The 10,222-nt window shown below is 42.2% G+C and overlaps 1 protein-coding gene across 1 annotated transcript in view; it reads right to left on the bottom strand.

The window, feature by feature from the left end:
- Nucleotides 1-516: 516 nt before the first annotated feature.
- The window catches only part of ACE2 (angiotensin converting enzyme 2), a 29,057-nt gene continuing 19,351 nt past the window's right edge, over nt 517-10,222 (bottom strand). The window contains exons 14-19 of the mRNA XM_005516655.2: nt 10,050-10,222; nt 9,074-9,132; nt 4,500-4,600; nt 3,384-3,500; nt 1,945-2,139; nt 517-1,308 (exon numbers count right to left, since the gene is read on the bottom strand). Of these exons, the coding sequence (XP_005516712.2) occupies nt 1,188-1,308; nt 1,945-2,139; nt 3,384-3,500; nt 4,500-4,600; nt 9,074-9,132; nt 10,050-10,222 (766 nt within the window). The 3' untranslated portion in view covers nt 517-1,187. The remainder of the gene's footprint in view (nt 1,309-1,944; nt 2,140-3,383; nt 3,501-4,499; nt 4,601-9,073; nt 9,133-10,049) is intronic.

Below are 10,222 nucleotides of genomic sequence, written 5' to 3'. Positions count from 1 at the left end.
TTTTTCATGCAGGATCGTGTTTGCTACTGGTTCTTTATCGGAATCTGGGACTGACTGTCAGAAAACCTTGTGGTTTTCAGTGACTGGGTGTATACATAAAGAAAACACACTGGCATGGTTGCAGCTACAGTGGGGGACCTTCAAGACTCAGAATCATAGAAAATCTGGCTGAAAGGGTCCTCTGGAGGTCCATTCTTCTCAGTCAGAGTGGGATTATCCCCACTGTTCCATCATGCACACCTTCACCTACCTGATCTCTGAACACTTCTAAAGGTGGAGATCCCACAGCCTCTCCCAGAGTACAGAATAGCAAACCTGGTCCAGTGCTGATCTGTCCTCCATGTGAACTGATTTTGTTTCTCAGGTGCAACCAGAATTTCCCAAGCCTCAATCTACTGTCCCTTGTATGTAATAGCAAAATTGTATTTGTTGTACACAGCATTTGTAATGCAGTATTTATAATAGTGGAGGCAATGGCCAAGGTATAGGGAAAAATAACCAAAACCACTTTGATCATTTAGTATTTAGGAAGTTTCCATTTTTAATACAACATAAAAGAGCTTTTTTTCTTTTTTTGAGGGAGCATGGGCTATTTTGTTTCTACAATACTTATCAAGCAAACAGTTAGAAAAATAACTTATGATTTTCTAATAAACCTCCAGTGCTTGTTAGTCTTCATCCAGTATCCATTTTACATTGATACAGATTTCTTGAAGGTGCAAAAATTGCAGTTATATCAAATTGAGTTCTTTATCACTAAGGTTCTTCTGATAGTCAAGGGATTTTTCATCACTTTTCAACACTTCTGAAGTCTCCATCTGGAAAGATCAAGATGTTCTTCAGGAGTATATGAGTTATTTTTATGTGTGTCTTGGTCTGTATACAACTGTATACTTCCAAGCCTTTGTTTCTCATTACACAGGAAACAAAAGTTGGATGCTGCACACACATGAAAAGCAGCACAGATGGTGTGTAATGTTATGCACATAATTCATAGAAAAGCCATGCATGTTTTCTAGTTACCACACAGAGAGCAGATTCAGTTGCTTTGGCCATGAACCAGTAGATTAATGGTCAACCAGAAGACATCGTTTGATGACATCCATAGTGTTTTGCTCCTTTGCTAGGCACTATTGTTAAAAGTGAAATGAAGAGAAAAGCAGAAGCCCTTATTGTACCCACACCATTTAAAATGATGTTTGTGTCTCTTCAGCTGGCTCAAAGCCCAGGTTGCTTCTTCCCTCTTCTCCGTAAGGGTTCACCTCTTCATGATTTGATCCTGCTTCACCTCTGCTTTCTCTTGCTCTCCTGTAATGAAAATTCATTTTATATTAGATCATCACTGTTCTGTTCAAGTCCTTCTGGATCCCCAGAATTCCTGACTGTAAATAATACTGTGTTTAACTGGAAATATTTATATAAAAGAAATCAAGTTAGGTTTAAGAACTGTAGCAAATCTGCTATGTTCTTAGAAACCCTGTTAGTGGAGGGACATAGAAAACCAACCAAGCTATCCTTGTTAATGCAATAATATTTAAGGAAAATATTATTACTATACAGCCTACAATCAGATTACAGAAAACTACAGGTGCTGATGAATGTGGGCAACCCTGCTGTTGGAGAAAGTACCACATTCCCAGCAGGACACCCCCTCCTCCCTGCAGCAGGACTGGCAGAAGCCTAGCCGCCCTGCAGCTCCCTGTGGACAAAGTTGGTTAAATTGTTGGTGACAGGGAAATTGCATTAAGCTGCCAAAGCTGTCATGTACTGAGAAACAGGGAGATGAACCTTTAGCTAGCAGTGTTGATGGGAAAGGGATAACAGGTTTTCATTCCTTAACTTCCTTCAAGTAAAACTGAAGCCTCATTTCTAAAAATCCTTATGATTGAATTATCGAGACATCTTCCAGTAGCCATGAGCATAGTATCAAAAAATATTACTCACTTTTTGCGATCTCTTTGCCCAGTGATGATCAAGGCAATAACTCCAACGACAATCAGACCCATGACCACCCCAAATACAATTAACCAGATGGTTACTGGTGGTTCATAGGGTGCAGCCAGGGTTGGAAGTATTCCCACAAACTCCAGTGTATTATCATCCAGTCTGAAAGCCTCATTGATTCGTCCTCGAGACATACTGCCATTGAATGCAAATTCAAAGAGTTTCATACATTTATTGGAATGAAAGGAACAGTTTTCATTTGTTTTATAAATCTCCAGCATGCCAAGCTTCCCCTGAACTGTTCAGTTGAAAAGGCTGCAGAGGAGGTACTGCTAAACCCATATTCCTTCTGGCATGTGAGAGACAACCACAGGAACTTAAAAAACCCTTAACCTACTGCAGCTTAACCGACATGTTCAGACACTTTATGGACTCTTAAATTCAGTCTTAACATTTATCAAATGAACCTTCTGATCTCCTTCTCTCTTTGTATTCTTCATTCTCTTTACTATTTCTTGTCTATTGAAAAGTTTCTTAGTTATGCCACATAAAACCACAGCTTTGACATCTTACCTGTTTCCCTCCTACAATCTTAAACAATTTTGACTAGTGTTTCTCACTGCCCTGAAGACCCTTTCCCTGCTGTATCATCTGTGCCTTGTTTTTCCTTAAACTTCCACGTGTGCTATTGAGCGCTAACCCAAGAGTAACTTTCACAGCCATACTCTTTTCCCATAGTTCACCAATTTATCTCACTGCTTCTTCAACCCCATATCATGTTGATGCTGCTTTTAGATTTGTGCCCTCTTCATTTCCTACTGCACATTACCCACAATTTTCTGCAGAGCTGCAGTTTTACTTATCATTTTTATAGCAATGAATTACAGTGGTGTCACACCATGCTATGAAAGACCTGTAAGTTCACTGACCTGTAAGTGGGAGCTAGCCCCTGCTCTGACCTCCTCTATATAATCAAATACATCTGGCTGTCTTTCTAGTACACCATTATTCTGGAGTCCTTGTTAACAATAATTCTTGTACTGACTTTTCAAAAATGAGAGGAAGAACACACGTGTGCATGCACACATCATTACTGTATTCCATATTTCAGTATATAGAATAGTTCCTGTTAAAATTTGAGCAATTAGATTTGCTGGCAAGGTCTGATGCAATGAGGTGTGTTTTGGCAATTTTACAAGTCCCCTGAAGCATTTTACTTTGGCTGTTGTCCAAGATACCATCTGATAGATGGTCTGTTTTCTTTCTGTCATAACAGTTTTCATCCTAGTGTCTCTCATCCCACTATTTCCATTTTAACTGCAGAATTTACTTTCTTGTCACTGCTTCTGCCTCAGCTGACTTAAGCACTGCTTTCCCTTCCAACCTTCCATCTGGTTGGTTGGTTGTTTGGTTTTTTTCCCCAGAGGAAAAAATCTCACCTGATGGCATTTTCCACATCAGCTTTGGGCACAAGATCACCGATATCACCTGGCATGCTGACAGTAATGTAGAAGGAGATCCTTTGTGTCTGCTCCCTGACATGAACGTCTGCAGTTCTGAAGGGGAAAGAGAAGGAAAAGGTTATTTTCATTGTTGAGATGACATTAGCTTTAAATTTGGGCAAGTGAACAGTTGTGTTTGATTGGCATTGCCAGGGGTTTAGTTTACACTGGGGGAATGTTTCCTAGTGAAATCAGCTGGGAAGTGAAATCAATTTTCCTGCCAGAATTCCTTTTTCTATGTGCTAATTTGTAACTTGAGCTGGAGAGAGTCTCCCTCATACGTAAAGGAAGTCTTGGTGTAATTTTCCACAGCACATAATCACTTGCAAAACAGAGAATGTTTGGGGTTGATCTCAAGAATGAGGTGATGTATGAAGTACTAAGTGGGAAAAACGTAGCTTTCTTCCTTATTTTTCTAGAGCAGATTCTAGATATTACATGATTGATGTTCTATAATGTCTAATAGCTTAAGTAGAAAGCTTCTGAACATTACGGAAGATACTTAATCAAAGGGGGTTTTTTCTTACCAAAATCACTTTCAGGTGGAAGATTTTATGCTTGTAACTGAACCTAGATAAAATTAGTAAGTGTGTACCAAATTCTAGTGCTTTACAGTCAACATGTTCATCTTTCCTTGGCCCCAAACCCCTTGGATATTCAGCACAATACACATACATAGCTAGAAATGTTTATTTCTAATCAGTGTACCTTTACTGATATCCTGATGTAAGTGTTGGGCACAAATTGTCAATGTTCATCTCCATCAGTGATAAGCTGAGGGAGACAAAGCCTTCTTACCTAACTTTAGCACATTATTCCTAAACTTCAGGCTCTTGAGGGGAAAGATACCATATACCCAAGCTGGCATCTTGCCTTTTACAAAGAGCCGATGTTTGACATTGTTTCATTGTTTGTTATGTTGTTCATGCTGAACATATTGTTCATTGTTTCACCTTACAGCTGGCAGAAGGCACAGTTAATCCCACCAGTTCCTGTCATTAGCCAAGCAGGAGCAATGCAGGCATAGCTGGCACAATTAAGCAAGCCACTCACTGGAAGTCAACTTCCTGTTTCTTCACCTTTGCAAAGTATTTTCTCATGGCATAGGCGACAGATGACTTGAACAAGAAGAGCTCGTTCTCATCCCATTCATACTGCAGGAACAGCACAAGAGAAATTCCTCAGAGAGGGCAAGAAGTTAGAGACATCAAGAAATCCTTCTAAAAAGAAATAGCAACCGTAATGCTTGGCATGCACTTCAGTATTACTTATTTGTGCCATGATAGCACATCAGAAACCAACCCAAACCCTTTAGATCTGTTAATCTGGGCACTGTGCAGGAGGATAACCAAGGAGGCATCCCTGCTGCCAGACATCATTCTGTCCCCCTGCAATCTCTAGCACCTTTATATGGGACTGATGAAGATGCTGCAGTCCCAGCACACCTCTGTGACTTACAGGGAAAAAAGGCAACAGCGAGGCTATTCCTACTAAATATTGTGCATTTTCTTTGACATTCAAAGATTTCATTATTTAGATCTTGTTTTAATCACATAATTTTATTTGCAGACCTGTTCTGTTAAGGAGGAGAAACTTTGTGGTAGAGTAGTTGTGAAGGTGGCTAATTTATTTGCGTGATGAGCTAGGATTTTTGTTTGGGGTCTGTTTTGGTAAAAAACTCTTTGTATCAGTACTTCTGCAGTAAGCATATATTTGTTTTTTTTCCCTGGAAAATAGATAGGTGATATAAAAAAAAAATAAATAAATTGTTGCCTATGTGCATGCTTCTCCTGGCCTGCCTTATGAGTCCAAAGTTATTCGCAGTGGAAGACAAAAACAGCTTCTCTGGGGCAGGAACCAAGAGCTGTACAGGGGGCAAAAACCACCACAGGAGGTGATAAAGCAGCCTGGTCTGTTGTGAAATAGCATGTGTGCACAAAGGGAAAATTCCCAACTGAACTCTGTGGCAATATCTTTTTATTCCCCTCAGGCATAGATTTGATTGTGTTTATGGTACCTGGGAAGGATAGCCTATAAATGCTGCCAGTCAATAAGACAGTCAGCTCCTGACTTTCTTGAGTATTATTCAGGAACTTGTGGTAGAAGGCAGCTCTATTGTAACAGGCTTTATAAAACCCAGCTACATTTTTCAAATGTGTCCACTTCTTGACACTGATGTAAAATGAGAGAGATGTATATTTATACATCTATGAGGAAGCCAGGGATAGACAGGGATAAACTGTTTAGCTGGGTCTGTTGCAATAGGACAAGGAGTAATTGTTTTAAACTAAAGGAGAGTTGATTTAGATTAGTTACTAGGAAGAAATTCTTTACTATGAAGGTGGTGAGACATTGGAACAGGTTGCCCAGAGAGGTGGTGGATACCTAGTTTCTGGAAACATTCAAGGTCAGGCTGGGTGAGGCTTACAGTAGCTTGATCTAGCTGAAGATGGCCCTGCTCATTGCAGTGGGGTTGGGCTAGCTGATCTTTAGAGGTCCCTCACAACCTAAAGAGTCCTGATTCTATTGATAAAGGGGAGGAAAGGGCAGGAAGAACCCACTGCTGTCAGTCCATTCAGGATCAAGTCCCGGGAAAGGCACAGGTACCCGAGGGCACGGCAATCAGAGCAGTCCTCAGGGCATTTGGAGGGCAGGGGCTGTGCCAGCCCTGGCCATTCCCACCAGGAAAGGCTGAGGCTGACTTCCCTTTGCGAGGCAAAGGCCCCAGGCTGTCTCTCGCTTGCACAGCCCTGCACTGGAAGCACCTCCTCCTGTTACTGCTGCTGCCTCCGGCAGCTGGCACTGTTCACTACACAGCTAAGAGGCTATTGCTGGGGTTTCTCAATTTTCTGTTTATGCCCAACATCTTCAGGCTGGCAGTACTGCTTTTCTATTATTATTTTTTTTACCTGGATCTAATTGAGCTTGATTCCTCTACTGAAGCTTTCTCTACTTAGCATGCTACCTTTTTAATAATTTATTAATTTCTCTCACTTATATTTTGTCTTTTTCAGTCTAATGTATTTTAATTGCCACTGTGCCTCTCAATTGCCTTTATAAATACTATTATTGGCTGTGTGGATGGGAAGTACCTGGCTGGCTTCTGATCTGTGTTTGAGTCATGACTGTTCACACAGCTTCCCCAGGCATCTCAGGCACCCACTGTACACTGTGCTTCAGAGAGAAATGAACTTCTGCCTCTGTTACAGGGTGTTCACTCCAAGATCCGATATGTGATTTGAAACACGGTGTAAGTGTGCCTGTGATTCAAAAAGGACTTTTCATTGTAAAATATATCTAAATGCCCTCAGGCTGACAGCTCTCCATTGCCTAACACTGTCTTGTGTGACAGCCCTTTACACACATGGCATTGTGATCACACACATGGCATTGACCTGGTAGACAATTTTGAATCCATGTTTGGAGTGGGGTCTGGTTTTCAAGTGGCAGCCAGGGGCTGGTGTTCCTGGAACTGTTTATTTTAAATATGACAGACCCCAAGGGATTCAGTGGGATCTTGTAGCACTTTCTCCTGCGGGCACTTGCATAAACCCCCCAGCTGAAGCAAAGCTGTGGATGTTTCAGCCTCATCACCAGATGCACCTGTGATCCAGCGATGCTGCGGCTGCAGCTCTAATCTCATCAGCCTGAAAACAATTAGCAGGGTAATTGAGGCAGTGCACGCTCTGGTACAGCTGGCGTTGAGCCCAACCGAGAGTCTGGATGCTCAATTTGCCACAACGTGGGGCTATCGAAATGTCCCTGCTGGTAAGAGCCAGGGCTGAGCCACGGCCTGGAGGCTGTGTGAGCTGCAGGTGTGCCCAGCACAGCTCCACCTGAGCTCAAAGCAGGAATCTTTCCCTGCCTGCTCTCTCCAGGGCTAACGAGCACAAATACAAAACTGCTTGCTGGCATACTCAGAGTGCTTTATGCTGTTAGGTCAGTGCAAAGCAACTCAAAATATACCTTACTCAAACAATTGCAACGCGGGACCCACAGCTTCTGTGCACTGTGAGCTGTGCAAAGCGGCCAAAACATTTTGCTCTGTGTCGCTGGGCTGACATTCCTGCCCGAGATTCCCCCTGCCTGTTCATGTTGTTCATGCATGTGCCATTAGCTGCTGCTGCCATAGCAGCATTCAGCCATGTCCCTGGGGGCTCAGCAAAAGGGAAATTGGTGGGGAGGCAGAAAGCAACCGAATAGAAAAGGTTTCTTGCAAGTTGGTGATGTGAACTGGTTTTGAGAGGAAAATGCATGGCTTGCTCTTCAGAGCTTAGGAACCTACTGTCCATACAATAATTCAAATTAAGTAATCTGTATGAGATTGTTTTACAGCTGCTCAATTGCACAACAAAAGACTATGATAGCTAAAGGCAGGCATAAAAATGATATTAAGCTAAACATTAACCATAATGACTAATAAACGTATTGTAATATGGAGCCTTTTTATGCTGTTGATATCAGTTTTGAATTGTATCTAACTCAACTAGGCAGTCTAGGAAGCAATAAAACTCCAGTGGGGCTTGCACGTGAGAGAGTGATTGAAGCAAAAGCATCAGTTCATATGAAAAATGAGCCCATGGTTTGTGTCCTTGCTAGTGCAATAGGCTCCACCACGCAGGTCTAAATGACCTGCCTGATGATACACTCGTTCTTGGAAAATTACTAATGTCCTGCAAGGTGAAAATAGCTATTAACAGGAATGAAGTGTCTGCACTTAAACCTTCTACACTGCCTCCATGAGATTAGCATAACGAGGAAGAGTTAGAATAAGGAGTGAATTTTCAGCCTGGGTTAAGCAGATGGGCTAAGCCAATGCTCTGCTTAAAATCGTAAAAGCCATCTTTGGCTTTGATGAGATTTTTTCATTGCTGTAATACATTTTATTGGACCAGCTGGTATAATTGGGGAAAGCAGATAAGCTCTTGGGAATGAAAGCCCTTCTCCTCATCTGAAACAGAAGCAGCTGCCCTGCACTGTCCCCTACACTCTCAATAACAAAGCTGTCTCTGCATCAGGGTGGGAGGGCAGGAAGGCAGTTGAATATATCAGGGCCTGGAAATATTACTGTAAACAGCCAAATAAAAATCTACAAAGAAATGCTAACAGATGTGTTTCAGTTTGAAAGCAAGAGCATTCAAGGACAGTGAGTGGGATCCACCAGCCTGTTTTAAATGTGAAGTTAGCTGCTCTAGTAACTTCTGAAGGCAGCCACCATAGCCATGACAATGGCAATTAGAAGAAATTAGGTAGAAGCTTTACGTGGACACATCAGCAAATGGGGAAAATACAGCCATTTTCATGTACACAGGCTCCTCTATGTTAGCCCTCCAGGCCTGCTCTGTAGGAGGTGAAAAATCATGATTGGTATCTCTACAGAATAAATCATCTAGCTGAGATGCCTTTCCTAAAATGGGTGGGCTCACTCCCTGGAGAAGTCCTCCCATTAAATCTAGAGGGAACCTTGACCATAAACTCAGACAAGACATGTGATAACCCTCCACCTGAGCTGATGCCACCCTTCAGACACAGAGATCAGCCATTCCCTGACCCATTTTCTGAGCCATTATCACAACACCTCTGTTGCCCAAGCAATAAGAAGGATGCCACAGGATGAACACACTCACCGCCTGGTCCCCCAGAGCTGACTTCAGGCTGATGCGCACTTTGATGGCATTGCTATAATCTGGTTTAAAAAGAAAAAAGGGCCATGTTAGAGCTGCAGCAACAAAAAGTCTGCTCCTGGGAAATGCTGAGGTGACTAAAATTTCCTTAGAAGTTCCCTTGCTCTCCTTGGAGAGATTTTATTTTTTATTATTTATTATTTTATCAGTGGGAGTGATTTTATTTCCCTTCAGTCACCTCTACTGCAAACACACTCATCTGAGCTGTCAGTTCCCAAATCTGGTTTTGTAGCAGATTAAAGGAAAATTAATCTCTCCCACCACTGGGAATGAGCAGCTTAGATGCAGATGCAGATGCCTGGTTAGGTGAATCCCACTATCAGAGACTGGCTGTAAGAGTTAGAGTGTTTTCCAGTACCAGCAATCATTACACAAATATAACTTGGCTGGGTCATCACTCAGTGTCACAATAAGCTGAAAAACGTATTTTATCACAGCCTCATCCTTTTCCTCTCCTTGAACTCCCCTCTTTGACTAACACATGTCAGAAAAAGCATAGCAGTAATATTTTTGTACTGGCTTGCCCCTACACCTGGCTGCCAGGACCAGTGGTTCCCAGCTCTGCAATACAGGCACATTCTCTCAGGAAAGTGCCACACAAGACCAAACCTCTGAATATTTCTTCCTTCTGTAGAGCCATCCCACACTCTGAGTACTGTCATTATGAAATAAAAAGGCACCTCCATTTCTGAGAACTGAGTGGGTCTCTGACCAAGACACGTGCTGACTTCTCCAGCTCTGGCCATGAGGAAGACAAACTGTTTTCCTGTGAGTAAAACTTACAGCTCAGTGTTTATTTACCATAACCCTGTTTTTCTAGGGAGAATAGCCTCCAACAGCTACAAAAGAGAGGGACTTTGCTAACCAAGGGTTGTAAAGAATAACTAGTGTCCTTAAATCACCCACAAGCTATACATACATGGAGCCCAGTCTGTTTTCCAGCCAATGAATCTGCCAGAATTGTTCCTTTTCAGCCACTCATATAAAGGTTCAAAGTAGTGGAGCAGGGGAGCTACATTCATGTATTTTTCTCCTGTTACACTTTCCAGTGCTTGAGTCCAGGGATTGGATCTCCCTACTGCCAGCAACGGT

Source organism: Pseudopodoces humilis, chromosome 2 (assembly GCF_049639895.1).
Source record: "Pseudopodoces humilis isolate 2021_Gansu_Grassland_sample_001 chromosome 2, ASM4963989v1, whole genome shotgun sequence".
Classification (NCBI taxonomy): domain Eukaryota; kingdom Metazoa; phylum Chordata; class Aves; order Passeriformes; family Paridae; genus Pseudopodoces; species Pseudopodoces humilis.
This window is presented reverse-complemented; position numbering and strand designations above follow the sequence as displayed.